This window comes from Muntiacus reevesi, chromosome X (assembly GCF_963930625.1).
Source record: "Muntiacus reevesi chromosome X, mMunRee1.1, whole genome shotgun sequence".
NCBI classification, from domain to species: domain Eukaryota; kingdom Metazoa; phylum Chordata; class Mammalia; order Artiodactyla; family Cervidae; genus Muntiacus; species Muntiacus reevesi.
Genome location: NC_089271.1, coordinates 13971241 through 13998386, shown reverse-complemented (window position 1 = coordinate 13998386; position 27146 = coordinate 13971241). Strand labels below are relative to the sequence as shown.

The 27146-nt window shown below is 41.8% G+C and overlaps 1 protein-coding gene across 2 annotated transcripts in view; it reads right to left on the bottom strand.

Moving 5' to 3' along the window:
- Positions 1 to 9479: 9479 nt before the first annotated feature.
- GRPR (gastrin releasing peptide receptor) overlaps positions 9480 to 27146 on the bottom strand; it is a 231346-nt gene continuing 213679 nt past the window's right edge. For both annotated transcript variants that reach the window (XM_065915132.1, XM_065915131.1), the window contains 2 exons: positions 12137 to 12488; positions 9480 to 10635 (listed from right to left, as the gene is read on the bottom strand). In XM_065915132.1, the coding sequence (XP_065771204.1) occupies positions 10246 to 10635; positions 12137 to 12488 (742 nt within the window). In that variant the 3' untranslated portion in view covers positions 9480 to 10245. The remainder of the gene's footprint in view (positions 10636 to 12136; positions 12489 to 27146) is intronic.

The following is a 27146-nucleotide window of genomic DNA, read 5'->3' as shown; positions in this document are numbered from 1 at the left end:
ATGAGATGGTTGGATAGCATCACCAATTTGATGGATATGAGTTTGAGCAATCTCCAGGAGTTGGTAATGGACAGGGAAGCCTGGTGTGCTGCAGTCCATGGGGTCACAAAGAGTCGGACACGACTGAGCGACTGAACTGAAGAGCAGACTCATTGCAAAAGACCCTGATGCTGGGAAAGATTGAGGGCAGGAGAAGAGGGTGACAGAGGATGAGATGGTTTTGATGGCATCACCGATTCAATGGACATGAACTTGAGCAAACTCCAGGAGACAGTGGAGAGCAGAGGAGCCTGGCAAGCCTGGCATGCTACAGTCCACTGCGTGGCAAAGAATCGGACGGGAGTTAGCAAGTTAACAATAACAACAAATATTTAGACACTGCACTGGAAAGTGTAAGCCCTGACAGTTGGCTTTTTTTTTTGTAATGCAAGGATCTGTCTAAAGCTTCAACAGCCCACTTAAAAGAGGACCATCTTTTTATATTTTTTTAATTGGAGTATAATTGCTTTACAATGTTCTGTTAGTTTCTGCCATACAACAATGTCAAGCAGCTATATGTATTCATATATCTCCTCCCTCATGAGCCTCCCTCGCACCCACTCTATCCCACCCTCTAGGTCATCACAGAGCACCGGGCTGAGCTTCCAGTGTTACACAGCAGCTTCCCACTAGCTGTCTGTTTTACACATGGTGGTGTGTATATGTCAGAGCTACTCTACTCATCCCACCTTCTCCTTCCCTCCATGTGCACTAGCCTGTTCTCTACATCTGTGTCTCTATTTCTGTCCTACAAATAGTCTCATCAGTACCATTTTTAGAGATTCCATATATATATGTGTTATTATGTGGTATTTATTTTTCTCTTTCTGACTTACTTCACTCTGTAATGACAGACTCTAAATTCATCCACATCACTACAAATGGCCCAATTCCATTCCTTTTTATGTTCGAGTAATATTCCATTGTATATATGCACCACAGCTTCTTTGTGCATTCATCTGTCGATGGATATCTAGGCTGCTTCCATGTCCTGGCTGTTGTAAACAGTGCCGCAGTGAACACTGGGGTACATGTAAATTGATACAGTCACTATGGAGAACAGTATGGAGGTTCCTTAAAATACTAGGAGGAAAACTACCATATGACCAGCAATCCCACTACTGGGCATATACCCTGAGAAAACCACAGTTCTAAAAGACATGTGTACCCCAAAGAGGTGGCCAAAGTATTGGAGTTTCAGCTTCAGCATCAGTCTTTTTAATGAATATTCAGGACTGATTTCCTTTAGGACAGACTGGTTGGATCTCCTTGCAGCAGTCTGTACGAACAGAGTTTAGGTCCAAATGACTAAGGTGGTGAACACAGGCCACAGAAGGAAAAGGATTCCAAGGCTCTCAACCCAAATGCTTTGGAGAAATGTGTAAACATCATCAGACGGCAGAGAAAACATATAAAGCCCAATATGGGTTTCTTCACAGTAAACAATATCCTCTGCCAGTCGCCATGGGCTTCCCGGGTGGCATCAGTGGTAAAGAACTTGCCTGCCAATGTAGGGGACATAAGAGATGCAGGTTCGATCCCTGGGTGGGGAAGATCCCCTGGAGGAGGGCATGGCAACCCACTCCAGTATTCTTGCCTGGAGAATCCCATTGACAGAGGATGGGTGGGCTACAGTCCACCCAGTCCCTTGGGGCACAAAGAGTCAGATATGACTGGAGTAACTTAGCCACCAGCGCACACCAATGACCACAAGTTGAATATGCATAGGATTCACCAGGGGTATCCAGTAAAATTCCGGCACAGTAGATGTGAGGCCCAGCATAAGAGTCTGCACTTTCAACTAGCTACCAGTTGAGGGCGCCAGGGCTGGCCCACTGAGCATATTTTAAGTAGCAATATCCTGGACACCACCCCCCAAGAGTGGACACACCAACAGACTGTTCTAGCAAACAGCACACGGTGAGTCAGAGCTAGTCTAATCCCTCTGACAGGCTCTGAGGTGGGAGGGACACCCTGAGATACAGTGGGTAGGTGTCAGGGTTGACAAGTGACTGCAGCTCTGGGAAGGGGGCTGCGCTTTTATAAGTTCATCTCTATAATACTGAACAGAGTTCAGTCCATATTCAAGAGACATGACTCCTGCTTTTGTGTGTCTTCTTGACAACACATAATCCCGTTTCTCTTGTACTAGAACGCATTGTTTCTCAATATTGAGCCCAGTGAACAGGAAGCTTCTCTGCATCTTATGTTACAGGATATGCCTGTGAGTCACCTGTCCTCCAGCAGAAGGGCATGATGAACCTCTCCTCATTCACGTCATCTCTGAGATAATTAGTTTTCATTTTCCCAAAGCCTGATGTCTGTGTAGGAACAAAAGTCATGACACTTTGCTTTAGCTTCGTCATTCGTGGGATGTGTGGTTGTGTCTGGGCATTCTCTGGGGTATCTTCCAACTCCAATAATCCATGACTCTAAGAAAATATTAAATTCTCCATACTACAATCTATGCATGCAATAGAGCTTTCTGTTCTAACATGGTAGGCAGCATGCTTACAAAGACACATTTCAGAGTTTCTAATAGGAAGAAACACTGGGCTTTGGGTGGAGCTCTGAGCAGTTAACATGGACAGATCTGAAATGTCCCATGTAATCCAGGGAAACTAGAGGCACAGTCTACTTAGGGCACAAAAGTGAATCATGACTTTCAGCAATTTAAAGCACTGACACTTTCAGAGAGCACTTACAATTTAACAGGGAGTTGTAAGTGCTATACTTCACGGTGGTTGGGTGCATGGCAGGGGAAATGGTGAGCCTTCCTTCAAGATGCTCCCATGGGTACACATCCCGTGCAGTCTGCAGCCCCCTGGACCTGGGGGTCAATGCGCCTCTCCAGGAACTGGCTGACTATGGTGGGCATGCCTGGTTACCCCTTCTCACCTAGGCTGCAGGGAGCATGGACCGCCCCCACTCACTGCCAGCTGTTTTGTCATTTCTTTGCTGCTTTCCTGGTCTCTGACGGTTAGGATTATCTCAGAAAACAGAGGCTCTCAAACTTTGGTATTCAAGCCCTAAAGAAAAAAAATTTGGAATAACTGTCAAAATTATTAAGGTACATGGTCTCTGGTTCCACGATTCTACATTTAGGATTTTGTTTTTTCCCCTAAAGTAACACTTGTCCATACATGAAATTATATATGTTTTTCACTGTAACAATATTCATACAGCAAAATAATGGAAACAACTTCAGTGTTCATCAATGGTAGACTGGACAAATTAGAAGATACTCTATAGGTGTAAGAAAGAAGGAGGAAGAACTTTATATAATGATATGGAAAGATTGCCAAGATATGGTGTGAGGTGAAGTAAGCAAGGAACCAAACAATGCCTATAATATGAAAGTGAAGTGAAAGTGAAAGTTGCTCAGTCGTGTCCAACTCTTTGCGACCCCATGGACTATACAGTCCATGGAATTCTCCAGGCCAGAATACTGGAGTGGGTAGCCTTTCCCTTCTCCAGGGGATCTTCCCAACCCAGGGATCAAACCCAGGTCTCCCGCACTGCAGGTGATTCTTTACCAGCTGAGCCACCAGGGAAGCCCAAATATATGCTATGGTTTCTCTAAAATGTAAAGTCGTGGTGGGATGCTGGAAAACACATATTTGTATTTATTTTCATATGCACACATAATGTCCTGGAGTATACACATGTAAGAAACTGATAACAATGGCCACCCTTTGGAGGAAGGTGATGATGGATGCTGACCATGAGGGTAGCGGACTGCGGGAGCCTAGTGTCTTCTCACTGAATACCTTTCTGTGCTTTCAATTTTGAATCATGAGACTAGCTTACTTCTTCAAAAATCAAACATATATATTTTAGACATTTAATGAAACAAAACTCTCATGTTCTAAGGAATCCCCTAGGGTGTTTTAAAATGCTGATTTTTTAGGCCACATCCTCAGATGTTCCAGAGTCAATAGGAGTTGATTTAGGTGCTTCTGATTTAGATAGTTCTGGAACCAAGGAACTCTGGGGCATTTACCCACAGACTACACTCATGCAACAGCTATGTTTTTATTGAACACTGCATACATGCATCTGTTCATTTCATAAATTATGCTTTATTATATTAAGAAATAAAACACATTTTTTATCTTCTGTGACTTGAGTATTCAGCTTACTACATTGGATTTGACCTAATGTTATACAGGCCAGGTACAACATAATAGAAGCACTGGGAACATTTCTTGAAAAATAAGAGTACAATCAATGAGCACGCTTCATAGATAGAATTTTACAAGGTCACACAGTTAAGTTTGCACATTTAAAAGGATCTGAATCATTTATATTATTATTGTGAATTTCTTATAAATAATTCATTACTCTTAGGAGTCTAGGCAAAGCCAAGTCATGACATTATTTATACTTGTTCCAAGTTATTTAATACAGTGCACGTTTTTAATGCAATAAATATTTACAGTTAAAAGTAACAAGTACAATTATAATTTACAAAATATGAATCTAATATTTAAAACAAAACAGAAAACGACATTAAATAAGTTTGTGCCAGATATTTTTACAACTCACTGAACTGACCATTTAAACAAATTTTATTACCAAAACCCTGTTGACTCAGATGCAAAAAAGTCATGTTTGAACCTCTTAAGCCCAAATTACAGGAAAAAAAATTTTCTTTAAGAAAATCAGTTTAACTTTCTTAATGTTGACAATATCAATAGCTAAAATTGAAGTAAAGTGATGAAAATTTTGGATTCATTACAGGCCCAAATTATATAATGCAGTCTGAACTCTGAAATCCTGGATTATACCAAAATTTTCAAGCTTGTCTGGGAATTAATGAAGTGTTGAATGTGTGAGGTTTTACTGTCCATTAAAATGATCCTTTTAAAAGACCATAAAATTATGTGAGTCCTTCCATGGCACTATATGGCTCTGGGAATGAAATTTAAATTTGAGGGGAAAAGGAAAATAATCTTATCTTCTAGAACATGAGCTGAGAGAGAGCAGAGAGGCAGAGGCATCTGGGATTATAACAGGGCCCTTAAGGCCAGGCACCCAGACACCCAGGTCCACACCTGAGCCCATGACGTGGTCCCTTAGTCCAGGAGATAGTTTTCTATTCAAGGCTATTCATGTGGCCAGTGTCTCCAGACTTCAGGAAACCATCCACTGTCATGCTTACTCTCTCTTGGGGGAAGTAAGTGGTTCTACCTCTTCCTGACACCTTTTCCTCAACTAACCCTGATTTGAAGAAGGATGACTGGACTGACTACTCTCACTGGGGTCCTCTCTGTGAACATGGCCCTTTGCCAAGGTTTTCTCCTCCTCAGTAAGTCACAGAACCAGGGCCATCAACTGCAACTGAATTGTGTTTCTGGGGGCAACTGAGCTAAAGGACTTCCTTGCCCACTTACTTTGTGCTGCGCTTCAGCTTCTGTCCTTAACTTACGTGCTTACAAACATCTCTGATGCCCTTATTGGGTATTACTTGAGATTGTCACTAGTTCAGGCCTTTAGACAAAATGCAGAGTAGGTCTATGAGGTTCCATGAATGAACTTCTCGTGTGGGCTGGATTTAGGGAGCAACACTGAGCAGATGAATGGATGAGGACATAAGAGAGAGGCAGGCTCAGGTTAATGCTCTGTCCTTCAGTTGTGCCATGTGGCCGTGGAACCGTGAATCAATCTCCTGCACCTCGGCTTCATCTTCTGAATGATCTTCAAGGTGCTGGTGAGGGTGAACAGCAGTGTGCTCAGCACTGCGTGTGACGCATCCTTGGGCCCAGGGGAACTTGGGCCCCTGCCTTCCAGCACTTCTAGAGTGGCAGAACTCCATTCAGATGGAGAATGCTGTTCCAAGAAGTATGCCTCTCCTGAGGCAACCAATGATGAAACTACTCACTCCCTTGTGCCAAGTTAAAGTGACTCACTTGGGCAAGAGACTGTCCTGTAAACTGGGTGCAATGATCGACTCTGTTCTTCAATAGCACAGACTGGGCCGTGAGAATGAGTGAGATCACATTACATCGAACCACATGAGATCACCTTTTTGAACATCAGTGTGGTCCGATAGCCAGTTTCATGCTTCAGCCTCATAGTTCCCTAGGCCTTTTAATCTAATAGTGGATGGTCACTAGTCAGTGTCCTTTACAAATTTCCACAGGAAAGGATGTACAGCAGCTCTCTGGCCAGCAGCAAAGACTTGGATAAGATGAGGCAATGAGTATAAACGTGCTTTACAGACCATGAACACTAGGTCACTGCAAAGCCTTTTTTGAATTAATTGTGAATATGTAATACTTCAACTGAGGAGTTCTGAAACTTTTTAGAAATTCAGATAAATTCCACCGAATTTATGTCAACTTTCACATGAGAAAAGCTTGTTCTCAGTGTGTGATCTGTTGACTGCTGGAGTTAATGCTTAGCCCTCACCTAAAAATGGGTGTCTTTGAAGGCCAAAATCATGGTAAGAGATTGCTTGACATGACGACTGTGTTTGTGTTGGGCCTGTGGGGCGGGGGGTGGTTGTTGAGGTGGGGGCTGAGAGAAATGACCATCTAGATTCAGAATGAAGTAGAGTTTGTTAGAGCTTGGTTTCATTGACTAGCTCACACAAAGTTTGGTCCCAGGGGAGTGACTAAATCCTTTGTTTTCATCTGTTAATCCATTTAATGAAAATTCAGTCAAATATTAGACAAATGTGCCAAATGTGCTTCATTCTGCCCAACAAATCAGGGTTAATTCTAAACTACTCTGTGATGACATCTTCTTCCTGGTGTGGGTGTGAAGGTCACAAATGGCAAGAAAGTTTGTACCACCCCATCTAATCACAACACAGTTTGTACAAGTATACCACTCTAATACAGTCAGGTCACCAGGATCATTGTTTCTATCTGGCTCCTGGGAAAAATGATTTAGCTACCTTGATTTAGCAGTCCATAGATTGAGGATGTCATTCTTGTAGTCCCCAAACAAAGCTAATCACTATTATCAAAAGCTACCTGGCACTTTAATAGACTCCAAAAGCAATAACTGGCTGCCACTTTGGGCACAAATGAAGACTTTTAACTTAAGTGGGCCCTGTGAATAAGTTCATTTATTTCTATTCAACGTATATTTTCATAACAAGCTGAACTTGGTTTGTGTGAAGGAGTCTCTAAACTGTTTACTTATCCAAGGTTTCTCCATCCTTCTAGAGGAAGCCAAACTGTGAGGCAAAGCAGGGAAATCCAGGGCTTGTTAATGAGGCAGAAGATCAGGTTCAGTGCAGGAGTGTGAGGGCAGCCAGAAGAAGAGGATTTGACCATCCACATTTATGGGGAATCATCATGTCAATGACAAGGCAGGGCCTTGTCTGCACAGGGCAGGGAGGACCATCTTGCTCTGGAAAATCCCTGCCTGCAGCAGCCGTTGGTGGGAAGATTGCCTTGTTTATTGCTTAATCTATCACTGTTGAGCTGCCTGCCTCGGGGAGGCTCAATTTAAGATAGATTGAAAGGTAGTGTCTGTCAATTGAATAAACACAGATGGTTTTCCACAGTCAAAATTGATTTTTTTTTCCTCCTTACCAAAGACATAGTGCTAAACGTGATTATCTTTGGAAGCCAGGCGTGAAATGTCTTAGCTCCAACCCCTGCCGCCATGCTTAACCCTGACACAGACGTGATATCACATGGGGGCTTGGGTGTCTCACACTGTGATTTTAGGTTCTGGAGGTAAAATAAAAATTTGACTTCTCTAGAGAAGGGCCTGGCTAAGTTCATTCCACTGAGAAGGTTGGGGTCAATCAGTTGATTCACAAAATAATGTGACCAGTCCTAAAAGTCACTGGCTGGCAAAGACCTCCTCCAACCTTTTCATTCAAAAGTCTCAAAGAGGTGATAAGACTTGCCTAAGGACACATAGCTAGAGCTAGATATCAATCTTCTGTTTATTCAGAAGCTAGAAAGGAGGCCAAAGTCTATACCTATGATATTAACTGGAGGCATTAAGATAAGTCCTACTCCCAAAACATCTTTGGATACAGGTAGATCAGAGATGCTTGAACAAGTCATGCTAGGAAGTCAGACACTTTAGCAACTAACTAGGTATGGAGTCACTTACACTCAAGAGTTTTGAAGAAAGCTAAGGGTAAAACTGTGAACTGCAGTTCAGGATAACAGGTGCATGGAGGGTGAAGAACTGTGAACAGGAAGAGTACTCTTTGCACAATGAGGAGATCGAGTAATGTGTTTTCTACTGTCTCTTTCAGCTCTAATTACAAAATACAACAAGCTAATGGGACATCATTCATACAAATTATTCCAAGCGATGGAATTGTCTATCTCCTTCCACTCCACTAATGTGAACATGAGTATAGAATGGCAGTTGAAGGATTTCTCAAGAGGAGTTGTTGCAAAGGTGGCAGAGGTGGGACAAATGTGGGGCGGTGGTTATGTAAATGCTTTAGAGACAGACCTAGAGATGATGGGACTCAGAGGATCTTAGCAATAGGTGGAACTGTCTTCTCATTCTAGAGATTTTAAAAAATGATACTCATATCTATGTATATACACATACATATATATGACTAGACACAGAGCTGGGATATCAAGCTAAAAATCTTGGTTCTTTCAGCTACACTACCTGTCTTCTTTTCAAACCCCATGTAACATGGAGTGCCAGGAAAGCAGGTGTGTACACTATATAAGTGCATGTGGCAAACAGAAGTGCAGAGGTTCATTCCAGCTAACACAATTATAAGTACAGATCTTGACAACAGTCTTGGTCCCAACTCCTAAAGCTGAAACAAAAATCTTATGAAATATGCCATGTGGAAAAGAGAGCTGGCTCTTCTATCTCACCTGGATAGAGAAAAACGGAACTAAAACTGTCTTAGTGTGTGAGGGCTACACATGAGGTCACATTTGCAGAATTTGGATTTATCTGAAAGTGGGTTAACACATTTGCAACCTAGCAGAATTGGCCTATCCTTGAGTAAAGAAAAACTTGATTCAGGGTTTCTAAAGTAAGAGAGTCAAATCCTTTTACTCAGTTGGAAAACAAAAGAGATTTAAATCCAGTATTTTCCTGTACATGGGCTGTTTTATAAATACTCTTCATAAGTAGAAACTTAATGTATATATATCTGTCTTTCAGTCAGTTCTTAAACCTGAGACCCCTACAACTTTCTCACACATACTGAGACTGAAACATATATTACTGACATTGAATTCATTTCCTGCCCCAGACTTTACCTAAAGCAGACATTAAATGTAAACATGTTTCTATTTCCACTTCAATATGATCCCTTTCTTCTCACATTCTTCAGCGTAGCAGACAAGGACAGCCAAATAGACGTCAATACAGTTGGCTAAAAAACTGTATGCCTAAAATAAATACTTAACTTAATACATCTTTATAAATTTTTGATGAATAAATAACATAATCAATCCCACCCACCCCCCAGCCAAAGGATTTCTCTAATATGGTAGAATGGCACCATGGATGATTATAACTGGGTAATAGCAAAAAGGACCCGCGTTGAGTTAGAACTGTCACTCCACAGGCACATGTGCATCTTGATAGATGTGTCAGCATGTTGGGTTCTGTTTTTGCCTTAAAATGATGCAGTGAATGTTTTTCCTATGTCCTCAGCTATGTCTTTTAAAAACAATCGAAACTCAGGGATTTGTTTGAAATTGGCTTCCAGTGTTATCAATTTGGGGACTGTCCTTTATATATGGGACTCTCCGAGGGTTGGCTTTTCACATTACAAGTGTAAAAATAAGTTCCTTGCTTTGTGATTATAAATATTCCTGAAAAATGACTCAGATCACATTCATAAAGCACTAGCTTCTGCTTAAAGAAATGACAAGGGGAAGTTTTTCAGAAAGCAGTCAATGTACAATTTCTTTGCTATATAAATCTGGCTGTTCATGTAGTTTCTATGACTTAGTTGAGCACATCTGTATCTCAGGGTTTAATGCTTAAAATAAAGATTTCCTATTTGTTCCCTTTTCTTAAAAAGGGAAAGTTCTACCTCCGAAGCAGCGTCCACAAGTTGAAATGGAAAATGCAAGCCATGATAGGCCTTCCAAGTGACCCATTTGGGCCTCTCCCCTACCCACCCAGATCACTCACAAGCCTGCCAAAGGGTCTTCGGAGGGTATAGAAACAACCAGTGATGTGAGGGTTCCTCACCAGCCATAAAGCAAAACCAGGAGGGCAGGGTCAAGGGTGAGTCTAGACGTACCCCTCGTGACAGATGTTTCCATTGATGAGGCTGAAGGTGGCGGCGGAGGGGTTGGTGCTCTTGAAGGAGGTCATGCAGCTGGTACTTCTGCCGGCACTGTGAGACCGGCTCATCAGGCCAGACCGGCAACAGAGGAGCTGGGTGTTGAACTGCTTCCTAAAGCTCTTGCTCAGCAGGTAGAGGGCAAAAGGGTTCACGCAGGAGTTGGTGAAGGCCAGAAGGCGGGCGCAGATGCTGGTGACGAAGTGGAGCATGGAGGTGTCCACCTCGGAGTAGTGGTAGGAGCGGTATAGGTAGATGATATGGTTGGGGAGCCAGCAGAAGGCGAAGAGACCCACGAACACCAGCACTGTCTTGGCCAGGCGCTTCCTGGATTCGATCTGAGGACAGAGTCACACAGAGAGACAGAGGGACCGAGGGACAGGGCGGGGGATGCAGAGACAAAGACATGGGCAGAGAAAAAGAAGGGGAAAATCAATTAGGGAAATGGATGACTTCACAAGGCCCAGAAAATGAGTCCCATAGGAGAGAAGATGAGAGAAACAGAGGAGAGAAAACCAATAGAAACAGACAGAAAAAGAAAACAGTCAGACACAGAAAGGAAAATGCCAGGAAGCAGAAATGGATGAGCAGAGTACAGTGAGAGCAGCTCTTTAAACAAAGTTGATTACACGCTTGAGTGGACTGCACAATGAAATTCTAGTGAGTGCCCTCTTTTTCCTCGGGAGGGCATTGGTGCAGTTATCAGCCATATGACTTCATGTCTTCCTTGGCTCCGCAGTTAATAATTTCTTCCTCCCTCTGATGCTTAAAAAAGGACCCAACTTTGTTCTTCCCCATTGGCCAAACTAAGATAACTGCCTGTTACCATTTTTTTTTTATCTCAAGTTATTTCTAGCCTATATAATATAGGAAGAGTCTCAAGCAAAAGTGGGCTGAGCATCTCCTTTTGTTCCCAACTCACTTTGCTACGGCAAGAGGAAATATCATTCTCCTTCAAGAACTGGGGATACAATGGATGTTCTCCACTGAGAACTCCTTCAAGCAAGGGGGAGCGTTTCACTGAGGACTGCTGTTTTCCCCCCATAATTGAGTGGGAAAAAGAGAATTTTAGCCAACTAAGTCGGCTACATGTTTTAAATGAGGGGAGAGTCTTTCTGTCTTTCCATCATAAATACCACTTGATCTACATTTGGACTAGAAGGCAAAAATCGCTACAGAGGAGAAAGCCAGCGTCCCTGGTTCCTACCATTTATACCTCAGGATGAGATTATGAGGGTGATGGGGGCACTGGGGAAGGCAGGCTAACACAGACGGAGGGCGTCCTGCATTCTGGACCACCTGGGGGTAGATATGCTCCTCTTGTCATCCTCCAACAGCCTTCTAATATAAGGGCTATTACCCTCCTCATGGGTAAGAAACTCAGAGGGGGTAAATGAGTAGGTCAGGAAGCCTGGATTTGAACTCAAATCAATGTGAACCCATCTTAATCAAACTACCTCTTTTTCTTCAACCAGCCTCATTTTCCAGCCCTTTCTGCCTTATCACATATGGTGACCCTCTTCCTACCCAAAGAATGCGACTGAAGTTTAAAGCAGTTGCATCCCTCAGAGACACTACATTTTATCTTTTAAAAAACACTAACACGTTTTTCAGATTTTTCCCAGAAACAACCCATACTCCAAAGCTTTCAGGTTCTCAACACCTCACTAAACCTTCTGCAGCTAGGAATCTCTGTTTACCATCTGGCCACAGATCACTCACCTCTTCTGCAGAATCAGGCAGCGGGACCACCTAAATACAGAACTTGTCAGTGGAGTCCAACATATATGCAAAGGATCGAATCCCCAAGGAGGAAATGAATTACTCCTAAGCACCCACCTGCTTCTTGACATGTATATTCCCTTCCACGGGGAGATTGTAGGCACTCTGGATCAGATTTCTGGCGATGAAATAGTAGTAAACAGAGATGATCGACAGCGGGATGATGTAGAAGACCAGGAAGGAAGCCATGGAGTGGATTTTGGGGTGCAGCTCATTAGAGTGTGGGTACGGGGCACAGCTAATGAAGGTCTGGTTGGTGCTTTCCTCGTGGAAGGGATGTAGGTCAGAAAACACGGCCTCTGGGATGGCCAGCAGCATAGAGACGATCCAGATCAGTGCGGCTTTGAGGCAGATTTTCAGCAGGGCATGGGAGGCCTGGATATCCATCGGCCGCACGATGGCTTTGTACCTGGGGAAGGAAAGAGGGAAGTTGCTTAATGTTAAGTTGCCAGGGTCTGGACTAGGGCAAGGCCAGGGAGGCCCCTGAGGTGCAATACTTTAAGAAAGGTCATCCAAGGGCCGACTCTGAACTCATAGTGAGCGCCTCCTTAAATGCTGCCCCCAAGCTCGTTGCTCACCTCATCCTAGCCCAGCTCTGAAGGATGTCCCCCTTTCCCCATGCTCTGTTTTTTTTTTTTTAGCATGATTTTTTTTTTTTTTTTTAGTTGGAGGCTAATTACTTCACAACATTTCAGTGGGTTTTGTCATACATTGCCATGAATCAGCCATAGAGTTACTTGTATTCGCCATCCCGATCCCCCCTCCCACCTCCCTCTCCACCCAACTCCCCTGGGTCCTCCCAGTGCACCAGGCTCGAGCACTTGTCTCATGCATCCCACCTGGGCTGGTGATCTGTTTCCCATTCTCTCTTGATTTTAAGAATACTTCTCAGAAAAGCTGAAGCTTCTTTTATTTTCTTAAATCACAGAAATGAATAACAAAGCATGTTTAACAAAGGACACTGGAACAAGAAGGTTGGCTTTTTTGTTTGTTTTTTTGGCAAAGCCTTCATTTAGAGTATTCAAATGCAGTTTAGGAAACTTTAGTCACTGAGTATTTACAGACACCTCTTTTCTTTCTCAAAGGTTGAAGAACAAATAGTTCGCTGAAAAAGTTATACACAGACGCATCGCTATAATTATCAAACTAATCTTTCCTCTGCCCTCCTACTCTCTTTCGGCCTCATCTTCTCTTGCAGTATTCAGGTTGAGCTCTGGGAAGCAGACACTGAGATGAAGTCAGGAGGACAAAGAGTTTATTGTTGATGAACATGTGTGGGGAAAGGGGAGGAGGCAGGACTGGGCAGAGGGAGCTGTCAGACCTGAGGCAGACCTGACAAGGTGTACACCAGCCAAGGTGACCAACCATCCAAGTTTCCCTGGACATTTCCCAGTTTTAGCACCGGAAGTCCTACATCCTGGGAAATTTCTCAGTCCCAGTAACTGTGACAGCTGGTCACCCTGCACCAGCCCAATGGGAAGCTCAGGAGCAAAGATTGCCCAGTGGGGGAGTCCTATCTCAGTGGAAATGGCCAAGCCCTTGTAGCACCACCTTGCTTGGTTACTGGCTGGGACCACCCAAAAAGAGGGTGATCTCAATTGCTACCCAGTTCTGTCACTGGGCAGGAACTGCCCAAGAAGAGCATGACCACAGCTTGAAAGTTGAAGTGGACCTGGAAGGAGCTGACATCTGGAGGTTGCCAGCTACCCATACAACACCTACCACAGTGAGCCACACATCTATTTTGGGCCCACTTGTCTGAGAACCCACTAAAAGATGAGCCTCTGGTGGGCAAAGACTGGGTCTTTATCTATCTTGGTATCCGTCAAGATCTGCACACACTGTACAAACATTTGTTCTACTGCACATGAGCTGCTATAGTGTAGAAGTTGACATGAGTTGGAACCATCTAAATGTGTGTCCAATGCTAAAAATGCTGTGTTGACACCAGGTTCTGCCTCTGATATTCTTTTGTATCATGGCCTTCAGTGAAGAGGTATAGTTATTTCCACTTGTTTCCAAGTTGACTAAATCTCCACTGAGTTACCATTCTTGGCTGCATCCTGACCCCTCACTCACTTTCTGCCTCTCTCCAGGGAAGGGGGTGTGAGTTTTGAGTGGTGAGTTTGAGGAAAAGAACCTGGCATGTGCACTGGACTCAGAGAGGCCTGTGCTTACCTAGGTGTCCCTGACTAGGTGAATGGCACCTGTAATATAGGCAATCGGAGTGTCTGCAAGTCCATTATTGCTGTGGACCTAGCTCATAGTCTCCAAACAGCTTTATCAGATGTAGAAGCAATTATTTTTTAATCATCATCTGTCTCATTTTATATCTAGTTCTCTGTTCCCACTTCAGGTAGGGAAGAAAAGGAGACTATTTATCAGATATCCCCAACACTCCAGAACAACACTATTGTCCCGCTTCAGTATACCTGGATGTGATTTTCCATCCATAATTTGCATTAGCGCACTTAAAACAATTAAAAAAAAATTAAACATTTCAAAAGGAGGTTCTATTGTCCTGTGGTGCTTTCTCTAGTCATTAATAATTTCAAACATTTTAATTTCTAGTTTAGAATGAAGGAAAGGAATAGATATTTTTAATGAAAGATATGTGAACATCCTCAGCCAAAGATGTATATAAATAAAGATATCTTAGATAAATCAATCAGAGATAAATGGGCAGTCACAAGTACCATTAACTCTCCAAGGGAAGATGATCTCCTCATGTATGAAGCAGAAGCCAGAGGGAATAGCTTCCCTCCTTCCCTCTTGGGAATCTTGCATTCCTAAGTGCAAAATGCCATGAGATATTGAGCCACGATTTCAAATTCACAACTTTTAAAACATGGAAGATATTATAAAACATTTCTCTGACTGCTTTGTCAGAAAAATAATTTGAGTCTAAATCTAAATTAGTCTCTGGATCTATGTACCAGTTTTCAAGAAATGTGGGGATAGAAGAACCAGCTAGATAATGCAGCCAGTCAAATTCTGAAACAAAAAAATTCTGGAATAATGACCCCATTTTTTACAACAAATATATGGTATAAAAAAGCAGAGAGAATGGTTACAGACTGACTGATATCAGTAGCGCAATGTGTAGACCCATTTTGCATTATTTTACATTTTGTTTATTTTTCGGCCATGCTGTGCAGCATGCAGGATCTTAGTTCCCTGACCAGGGATCGAACCCAGGCCCCTGGCAATGAGAATGAGAAGTCCTAACTACTGGACAAGCAGGGAAATCCCTTCTTTTGGATTCTGATCCAAAGCAAACAACCATAAAAAGACTTTTTTGAGACTACTGAAGAAAATCAAATACAGATTTAGTACTGGTGATATCAAGGAATTATTTTTAATGTAATGGGTTTAATAGTGGTATTGTGATTCTGTGTTTTAAAAAATACTTTATTAAAAACACATCCTAAAATATTTACCAGTGAAATAATATCTATCTGGGGTTTGCTTTAAAATATTCAGATATATTTGTATAATTTAAAAATAAGTAAAAATGCATTGCAAACAATTTTGTTATGGAATATTAATAACATTTCAAAGAAATTAAGGAAATTCCATTCACTAAGCTCTTGCCTTCTGCCGGGCAGAGACTAGCATCTACGTGATCTCACTTATGTTTTAGCAGGTAGGTGCTATTAGCCCCACTCTACAGTGACAAGCTGAATGAAATGCAGGTGGTTTCAGAAGCGGTGAGGTCAGTATTCAGTGTAAACCAAGTCTGTTCAGGATACTACAGCTTTTTCAGAAGAATGCTCTGGGTAAATTCTTCCTAGAGATAAACAGATCAGCCATTTCACAAATGTGTATGGAACATACCAAATGTTCCCTGGAAGTCTAATGGTTCCGTAGAGCATGGAACATATCAGCCTATATCTTCTGGTTTAGACTGCTCTGCCTGGAGCTCGCAGTGAAGGGAGATCCCCAAGGGGTGGTTCTCGTTTAGGAGTGATGGCCGGTTGAACTAGGGTGGATACTCAATATTGTAAACCAGCCAATAAATTGCCTGGCCAGCTATCAGAGACTCTCTCTTTGTCTTAAGCATTTAAACTGAAAAATTGAGAGGATGTAATCAGTCAATCATAGATGCTACAAAGAAAAGGTTATGATGTCAAGGAAGCAATCGGGGCAAGATGAATAATCGGGGCAAGGTACAATGAAAGAAAGAGAATGAGGCAGATATAAAAGAAGCTGAGATGATGTGGCCCTAAGTCCTACAGAGGGTCCTTGGTTCCTGGCCCATGAACTACTTTTGAATGTACGAGAGGTGTCCTGTTATAATCTTACAATTCTCCTGTTCCCTTTTCATTTGAGTTGGTTTAAGTGGCCACCATTCACTATCAACAAAAGAGCCTTATCTAGAACAATTAGACATGCTGGTCATTTAAAGCTATCGTCAGATTTTATTTCCAGGATCATTTTGCATAAGTTATCCCCTGCTTGCTGTCCTCTGAAAGAATGAGCTGTCAACTTTCGATTGTTCTCAAGACACAGACCAGTTCCTAAATCCACCATTACTTTCTTGCCTCCTCCTTTCTTCATGCTCCATCCCGGAGGCTCCATTCATCTTAAGGCGATCTTTTCAAATTCCAGCTTATAAGTACCATCTTACAGCTTCTGCTGACCAATCGAGACATCAATAATTCCCTTTCCTTCTCCCAATCTGTCTGACTTTACTCTTCTCATTTTATGCTTCCTCTGCATTACTTTCAATTGCTTCTAGCTTTCCATGGGCATGTCTTTTCTACATGATTTTCTCATAAGTTCCTGAGGTCAAAAGCTCATATCTTCTCCTCTTCTTGTCTTCTGTATCATTGAAATTGCCCCAGGTCCCCTCTTCTGCATACCACTTATTTCAAAGTAGAGGCTCAGCAAAGACTTGCTAATCAATTAAGATTAATGATAGGTGACTCGCAGATGTGTCTTTTATATTCAACTTCACATAGATAAATGACAACAGATTCACTTTCACACACCTAGTAAGAATCATTTTTCCACAGACTGACCGATTCACTCCTCTGATAAGAGGGGGCTGAAAACAACTGCTTCCCACTTCTGAAAACATCTGTGCTTCATTTTTCTTATGCAAACACTGGAAAGGTAAAAAATGTCCTCTGTGCCAGATTATTGTGTCAGAGGGGTTCTTGGCAAGTAGAAGTAGCGGGCTCCCACACCCACGGTTGGAAACTTTTGCCCACAGAAAGGTATGTCTTTTATTCAAACACGGGCAGTTTATTTATGTTTAAGGATCCAGCAGTTCAGCCCTTATGTATTCATAATTACCTACCGAGGTCTGTAGGAATTGTTGAACAACAATATTTTAAAACCTCCATTACAATCCTAATGCATGCTACCTGGAGAGGGCTGAGGTGAAGAGAAAACAAAATGAACTAAAAGGTCTCTAGGGTAACTGACACATTGTCGGCATTTAAATTAGAATCCTAATACCTAGTAAGATTTGACAAGACTATTAAACTTTGGCTTTATTTTCTCCTGAGAATAACACCAAGAACTTTTCTGAAGAAATGTGAGGCAATTATTAGCTGGTTTGTAAAATGACTATAATCCAGAGCCACGGAGTCTTACCTTTGTTGAACTATTACTCTGCAAATGCAGAGCTTGCTGCTCCTTGGTGCCTATCCAACCGTTATCTTAAGTATGTAACAGATTAGTCATCCTTTTCTCTGCTTCTCTCTGGACCAAAAAACTCCAGTGCTTCTTTTCACTCGTTTTTAATATACTTCAGTTTCCTCAGGGCTCTACTGTGAATTGGGGAGCAGAGACCTAGTTCCTAATGGTGATTCTAGCCACTAGTTTTATGATCTCAGACAAATCACAGACTCTTAGAACCTCAGTATTCTCATCCCTGGGTTGGGAAGATCCCTTGGAGAAGGAAATGGCAATCCATTCCAGTATTCTTGTCTAGCCAGTTCCATGGACAGAGGAGCCTGGTGGGCTATGGTCCATGGGGTCGCAAAGAGGCGGACATGACTGAGCGACTATACTTTCACTTTCACTATTCTCATCCCTGAATAGGATAGAACTCCTACAACCTTCAACGTAATAACTGATTCAGGCAAAAATGATAAAACCACTGAGGGAGAGGTTTTACAGGGACAAGATACTCACATAGTCTCAAAGAGCTCCCCACATATTACTACTTAATTACAAAGGGAAAATGTACCTTTATGTAGGGAGATCTGGGGGTCACTCATCTAATCAAATGGTCAAACCCAGGGTGAACTTCTCCATTAGGTGGAACAGGCATAGGTCTGGGGCCCATGATATTTCTAGAGGCTCAAGAGAATATCTTTATTTCTTGTAAAATCAGAAGAAAAAATTTAATATAATCTATCTTGAATTATGGTTATCTTTGTGACAATACAACTATAAAATAAAATTTTTTATACTTTTTACAGAGAAAGGATCCCATGAAGGTAAGTAAATGTGCAAAGGGCCCAGGAAATTCATAATGTGGCCCTGATCAAACTTACCATCACCAACAGTGGGACAATCTGCTATCCTGTGCCTCCTGACACAATGCAATGGGAAGGACATGGCATTGCTTACAACTGTTCTCGCTTCCAATTTTTAACCTGAATCTACCATGAAGAAACAATCAGACAAATCCAATTCTGGCATATTCTACTAGATAACTAGCGTGGATTCACCAAAACAGTCAACATTATTGTTTTAGAAGAATGTAGGGGAGCTACTATTCTACCTTAAAGGAGATGAAAGAGCTATAACAAGTAATGTTTTTCCACAATATATAGAATTCATATGTGTAAACTTATACAATTTAATGTATATAATACATATGTGTGTGTGCATGTGCACTCAGTTGCGTTCAACTCTTTCAGACCCCAAGGACTATACCCCTCCAGGCTCCTGTGTCCATGGGATTTCCCAGGCAAGAATACTGGAACAGGTTGCCATTTCCTTCTTCAGGGGATCTTCCCAACCCAATTTTATGTGTCAATTATATCGCAGTAAAATAGCCTGGAAAAAGGAGATATAATAACCAAATGCAATACATACACCTTGATTTGATCCTGGGTTTAGGGGTTGTTGTTGTTCAGTCGCTAAGTCATGTCTGACTCTTTGCAACCCCATGAACTGAAGCACACCAGGCTTCCTAGTCCTTCGCTGTCTCCCTGAGTTTGCTCAAACTCATGCCCACTGAGTCAGTGATGCCATCCAATCATCTCATCCTCTGTTGCCCCCTTCTCCTCTTGTCCTCAATCTTTCCCAGCATCAGGGTCTTTTCCAATGAGTCAGCTCTTAAGCTATAAAAGACATTTTGGGGACAATGGAGGAAATTTGATTAGGGATTACATATTTAGTCAGTATTAAAGAATTATTCTTTGGGATATTACAATTAAGAAATTATTATATATTATATGCTTATTATAATTAGGGAATTATTCTTCAGGAGTTGGTGATGGACAGGGAAGCCTAGTGTGCTGCCGTCCATGGGGTTGCAAAGAGTCGGACACGACTGAGCGACTGAACTGAACTGAAGGAATTATTGTTAATTTCACTGGGTATGATAACAGCACTGAGGTTATGTAGAAGAGTGTCCTTGTTCTTAGGAAATATACAAACATACTTAGGAGTGAAAGGTCAGAATGTTTGTACCTTACTTTCTAGAGTTCAGCAAAGTAAAACAAAACAAGCAAATATATATATATATATACATATATATACTAAGTATATATATTATTATTATATACTTTACATATATATATGCTGCAAAGAGAGCAAGAATGAAATTTAAGAAATGTTCTTTGTGGAATGTGGGTGGGTATTATACAGGAGTTCATAAACAGATTGGGGAGAAAACTTACACTAAAATATTGTTTTTAGAAGATGAGCTAAGAGTAAAGTAGCAATCTTAAAATAATGTGTTATATATTTTATTAATAGTCCCTTTGTCATCGGAAAGACTTTATTATAATTTTAATGGAATTGAATGTGGCATATCAAATTAGTCTCCACCAGGAATGAAGGAAGCGTCTTCTCTGTTATGTTCATATTGTTCTCTTGGACTTGCGGTTTTAGTATCATCTACAATCTATTGGACTTTGTTTTGCTCCGCTTTGTTTTGGCAGTCTTATTTTTAAGCTACGTGCTCATTTAGGGAGGTTCATTAAAACTAGGTCACGCGCAAGCAGATGTCAGTCTGCAGCTCCTCACCATTATCTGCAAAGCAACGGAAGAGTCGAGTTGCTATGGAGACTTGTACACAGTGGGCACCCACTCCTGCTGCCTCAGCTGCACGTGGCAAGGGATCCTCTGATGTGAATTCAGTGACAGGGTGAGCTATTAACTTTTAATTCATCCTTATTTTTAAATACAAATAAGAGTAGAAGTGAACTCCACTGTGGGGTCCAATGTCCCCAAACACACTTTCCAGAAGCTTTAGCTAAGGTTTCAGGAGATTTTCTAAGGTCTTAATAAGCTAAGATTTTCTGAGTCTGCAGTGAAGATTATCTTGTCCCTGGAGGAAGTGAGCTTTAAACTCAGACCAAGACAGAGGATCAAGATCCATGCGACAAAGTGTAATCACAATTTTTCTTTTTCTCATTTTCTTCCAAGAGATCAAGACACAGATCGTGGATCCGCGCAGGACCACCTCTGAGTAAAATCCTGAAGTTACTTCTCTGTGAATCAAAATTTCCCCTCCACTGTGTTCACCCACTGTAGAAGGCCACTGTCTGCCTGACATCAAGCCCTGCTTTCAGGAAGGGAGTGTACATCAGTCATTTGCTCTTTAGTATGGGCTGAAGTCAGTGAGATAACCTCCCTGTATGTAGAGTTCTACCTCTGATTATGGAAGGAAAGCTCTGTTTCCCAATAAAGGTATTTTTGTTTATTCCTCCAGCAGATGGAAGAGATATCTGGGGTGCAAGGGCTGCAGGTAGTTAGACTTCTACATATTCACTTCCTTCAAAGGCTTACTCGGGGCAACTACCACGTGGGGCAACTACCACGTGGGGATTTCATTTTAGTAACAGACTGCAGAGGAACAAGACCATTTTGTACCTGGTTTTCAGTTAGATCTATTTTGTTAAAAACGATAATAATAGCTAAAATTTATTAGAGATTTCCTATGGATCAGGTAACTATGCTACAAGCTTTGTTTAAAATGTTGCTTTTTATCTTCACAGCAGTTCTATGTGGCAGGTACTAACATTATTGCTCTTTTACAGATGAGAGAACTGACATGAAGTAAGTTTTCCAAGGCTGTCAATGCTAAACATTGGATACAAGATTGGAGCCCATGCAGCTTGTCCCCTAAGCCTCTACCACCAGGCCCTACTGCTTCCTATAATGATGGTTCTGTGATTAAGCACACAACGTGGGTTTTCAAGTGTGGGGAAGGAAAAATCATTTTCCCTCTACCCTTCTAGGTTCTTGACTAAGACCCCCCGTAATAAAAGACAGCTTAACAAGACAAAAACAAAGAAGTTTAACAACATGCATACCTCTTTGGGGGCTTCCCAGGTACTGCAGTGGTAAAGAATCTGCCTGCCAATGCAGCAGATGCAAGAGACGTGGGTTCGATCCCTGGGTCGGGAAGATCCCCAGAGGAGGAAATTGCAACCCACTGCAGTATTCTTGCCTGGGAAATCCCATGGACAAAGGAGCCTGGTGGGCTACTGTTCATGAGGTCGTAAAGAGTCGGACATGACTGAGCGACTGAGCATGCGTATCGCTTTGACAACATGGGGGAGACCCAAGAAAACTGAGTAACTCCCTGAAAAGGCCCAAGCAATCACCTAAAATACCATCTCCATCTAAAGACAAAAAGATGTGGATAGGGGAGCCAGTTATAGGAGGTTATCAGGCAGAGCACAGTAAATAAGAATAAGCTCATTATACAGATTTAAATCCATACCTTCTACATTGATAAGTTTCTAGAGATTCAGAATCATCCTCCTTTTCCTGGTACCAAGAGAAAGATCCCCTTAGAATGGAGATTTCCCTCATAAATGTAAATATCTCCTATAACAGGGTAACTTCTACTCAGTTTTTTAGAGCTTCTCCTATATGTGCTATTTCTTTAAAAAAAAAAAAAAGAAAAAGTCTAAAATTATTTTTATGTCAATGAGGCACATTTTGGGGCAAATTTTGCTCCCCTTCACTGGTACTGGAACTAAGGAAGAAACCCGAAGAAAGGATCAGGGTCTCTCTTCCCTCCCTGCCTGCTGCAGCCATGGGGAAAATAGTGTTGTTCTAGACAGACACAGATTTCTTATTCTTCCTCTTCAAGTCTGCTATACCTAACTGCCTGCATTTTCACCCTTATATGCACACCCTGAAGTTCTCCATGGCCTGAGGCCAGAGTGAGGTCTGGACTCTTCATATATTGAGAGTCCTCATGGCCTAAAGAGGCCATCCTAGTGAGACACTGGCACAGAGGTGAAAAGGCATCAGGGAAAGATTAAGAACCAAAGGCTGGAAGGAGGCAACAGAAAAAGCCACGGACATGGGGACGGTTTCAGAAGTGCAGGGTTCTGAGGAATGTAGAAGCTGAGGTATAAAACTGGAAGAGAGAAGCAAGTGACTATTAGACATCTGATGGTGTTTTGGCAGAAAGAGTTGAGCAACTATAGACCTCTGGGCCCCAAAAAGAGTTTCAGTGGGATGATCTAATTCCAAAGCTAGGTGCTAATCCTGTAAGGGAGCCCACTGGAAGGGGTATAAACAGGATGAAACATTACAGTTGCCAGTGGGTATGTTTAAAATGACAAAGGAAAGCAGTAACCCAGTTAAGTTTCAGTAGGTTTGCAAACATCCTGGCACAAGTTGTTCGAAGGCCATTCCTCAAAAATGTTACGGAGAGAGGAACATATATTTATAACTTGTAAGACTTTTTTCAGCAATTTATGAGCCAAAAAGTTTGAAGAACGTTTATAAGTCCCATCTGTAAATTATTCTTAGACATGGCCTGCATTTACTCTACTGTGTGGCACAGAAGATACACAGAGAATTCAGAAAAAAGATCACAAAGACAGAAAAAAAAATCACCCATGCTCTATGGTGGAGGGTATAATAGGCTCTGGGTCATAAATTGTCTGTATAAATTGTCATTGATCCCCAAACAGACCCTGAGACAAGGATTTGGGTTCATGTAGTTTACTTGGGAGGGGCTCCCTGGTAGCATGGGGATGGGGTGGGGAAGTGGCACCAGGAGGGGATGAGAGGCAATGAAGGGTACCGCTCAAGGCAACTGAAGCACAGGCCGGCTGGGGACCCCTGAGAGGCTATGGTGAGCACATTCCAGAACTCGCCACCAAGGTGTGAGGAGGTTGGGGTGTTCACGCCTCGACTCCTGTCCAACTTTGGTAGAGAACTGTCCTGCAGTATTAATTTGGGGACACTCTGGCCTGCCCCAAATCTTACCTTGGACAGGATCACCCTCTGTCAGAGAAACACAGGAAGCCCAGATCTGTAAGTGATCTCTAGGGACCACTAACAGCATTCACTGTGTTAATTTTTTCCCTGATCCAGTCAAATCAAATATATATACAAAAAATGAAACAATTTCAGTTTTTAAGTATATTTCAAATTATTGAGAATAAAAATAGAATTTCTAAGTTTCTAAATTATCTCAATAAAATACATTATCATTTTATTTCTTCTTCAAATAAGAAACATTAAAGCTCAAAAATACCATTATGGCATATGAGTCATTGTGTATAATTATAAAAATATGAGTACTATATTTAAATAACCTTTTGTGAGAGGTTTTATACAGGGGGAAATGGTGGCCAACTTTGTAGATTAATCTTTTAATTTTTATTCAACCCAAACTTATTAGCCCTATGTGCATGGTACACTCCCAACACTTTTCAAGTGACTATCCACTAGAACATCAATCAGTTGCAATTTCAACCACATCCTCTCAGCTCCCTTATGAACATGAACAACAATCATGCTAATGGTACACTCACTTTTTTGACTGGGAATTCTAACATTTCATAAAGAAGTCAACACATTATTTCATTTCACTCTTATAAAAATTACAAGTCTTATGAAATATGAAAAGTAAATACCCTATCTCCTTTTAACATATCAGAAAACTGAGGCCTGTAATTTGCCCAAAGTCACACAGTTGACCATTAGGAAAATCAGGACTCAAATTCAGACATCTCTTCAACCAAATTCAGTGCTTTTGAAATTTTTTTTTTTTTTAGTGCTTTTGAATTTATCCTTACTATACATTGGGCTTCCCTGATATCTCAGTTGGTAAAGAAACTGCCTGCAGTGCAGGAGACCCTGATTCGATTCCTGTGTTGAGAAGATCCGCTGGAGAAGGGATAGGCTACCCACTCCAGTAATCTTGGGCTTCCCTTGTGGCTCAGCTGGTAAAGAATCTGCCTGCAATGTGAAAGACCTGGGTTTGATCCCTGGATTGGGATGATCCCCTGGAGAAGGGAAAGGCTACCCACTCCAGTATCCTGGACTGGAGAATTCCAAGGACTATATAGTCATGGGGTCACAAAGAGTCGGACATGACTGAGCGACTTTCACTTTACTATAAATAGTGCTCTATTAAATGTGAACCTCCAAAACATAATAAATGAAAGGAAGGAAGGAAGAGGGAGGGAGGGCAAAAGAGTTTGCAAGTTTGTCACCGTGAAATTTGGGGGGTATCAAAAACCAATTGGAAATTTGCTTTGACTCGACAAAGATAATGTCGAGGAAGGTGGTCTGGAGGCAGTTAGTTCATTTGAACAACATTTTTCATTTAAAAATTTAAAAGCATTAACAGTTCATTGTAGACATTTAGTCAGAGAATTCTTTAAAAAAGGGAAGAAAATCATCCATAAGTCTTACATGTGATGTTTTGATACATTTCTTTCCAATTTTCCTTTGTCTTTTGTACAGAGCATACAATTTTGCATCTTTCATTAGGGTATAATAGCCTTGAGATGCCCAGGATCCCTCTAGCCAGCAAGTGGCACTTTGCAGATGCCAGCTGGCCTCTTTGGGCACCATGTCTGTTTAGCTTTGAGGAGCCCTGGGGGTCACTAGAGGAGAGTGCTCCAGCTTTCACAGATCCCTCCTAGGGCTAGTTCCAGTGGAACACATCCCATCTAAATGAAGCAAAGCATCCTGACTCCTCAAGCACTAGCACTTTTAAGTCAAAAGCGTATCTTAAGCATCTACTTTTGCATGGTCCTGTAATAGGTACAGATGAGGTGAAGAGAAGCACAAGCTCTGGACACTCAGTGACATTTTCTCTCACTCTTGGAAATAAAAAGGCTCATACACCCTGGATCACAAGACTATGAGCTTTCTAAGGGTTGGGTCTTTGTCTTGTTCATTTTATGCCTATTCTATTTATTGAACAAATATATAATTAAAATTTAAAATCTTGAACTGTGCACCCAATTTGTCTGGCCTGTACTGTCTTACTTTCAGATAAGGAAATGGGTTCACGATGCTCAAAATAACCCACTCCTCCTCTGCCATGCTCCCAGCCAAATCCTCCTCTAAAGCTCACTTATTCCCAAACCACTCTGGAAACCATCTTATTAGGCTTTTGCCAAGATATCTATTATGACCCAAACACTTCCTATTTCTCTAACCATTTCAAGCCCAGAAGAATCCCTGGGGGTACTGAACACAATTTCCCTTTGTAACAATTTTAAGGTGACTTGCTTACATGAGGCAATCATGAGAAGACCTTAGAATAAGCAGTGCTGAGCATGATGGTGGAATATTAGGAGGAAGTGGTGAGAAGCACAGTGTATGTTTCTATCTTTACTTTCCCCAAAGGAAGGCTCTGCCCCCATGCCCACCTCCCATGGGAGCTAGAACTGGCTAGGCCTGGATTTAAAACTCTCATTTTCTTCCTTTAAATAACTTTTAGCATCACAGAGGACTCAGGACTTGCTGGAAAAGACACATGGCTTAAAGATGTTGGCTTGATGCTCAATTTTTTGATGATCCAAAAGCTACTGTGTCTGACATGACAGTGCCTCATAAAGTAAAACATCACACAGCTGTGTGATCTGTCTATATGCTATCCCCTAGGAAATCTATCCTGGCTAACTGGACAAGGGTCATGGATTCTCCAAGGTCCTACTCCATTTAAATTGAAAACTCTCTGCTAAATGACTGCTTCAGCAAGTATGTATATGTCTCTGTATCAGGAACAGAAAACTAAGGTTGGCTGGCCAAACCTGGCTTTCTGCCTATTTCATATGGCCAACAAGCTAAGAATGGTTTTGACATTTTAAATGGTTAGAGACAAAAAATCTAAAGAAAAAGAATACTTCATGACATGTGAAAAATACATGAAATTCCCATTTCAGTGTCCATAAATAAGGTTGTACTGAAATTAAACCATGACCACTTGCTGATATCATGTCTACGGCTGCTTTTGCATCATAAAAGCAGAGGTGAGTGGTTGCAACAGGGCCCTCATGGTCCACAAAGCCAAAAATACCACTACACAGCCCTTTACAGAAAGCTTCCTGGCCCCTGGCCTGTGTGCATTGCATGTGTGACCAGGGCTCACGTTTCTGTTGCTCTCTGCCTGTCCACATCAGAGCTGTTGGTTCCTTCTTTAGATGGAGGAAAGCCCATCTTCCATTACACGCAGCATTGCATGTTAAGCTTTATTAATTTGTGATAATGAAGATGACAGGCCACTAACCTCTGCCACTGGTCTTCCAGTGTTAAACACTCACGGCTCAAGATGCTTAGTCAATTTATCAGCACATTTAAATACTAATTTAGTATCTCAGGCTCTCCTTGGCACTATGGATATAAATGTCCCTGGCCACTAAGGATTTAAAATTTGCTTGAGGGAGTGAGCTATATCCAGGGGAGGCCCTTGTAGAACAAGAGAATGGTACTCACATGTATACTCCCCTTCATGGAACACTCAGAACAGATGATGCTAGGTCAGTATACAAAGTGTTGTCACCATGGTACAGACATAAGAGAACATGTTTGATTATAGTGAAAGTTGCTCAGTCATGTCCGACTCTTTGCGACCCCATGGACTATATCCTGCAGTCTCTTC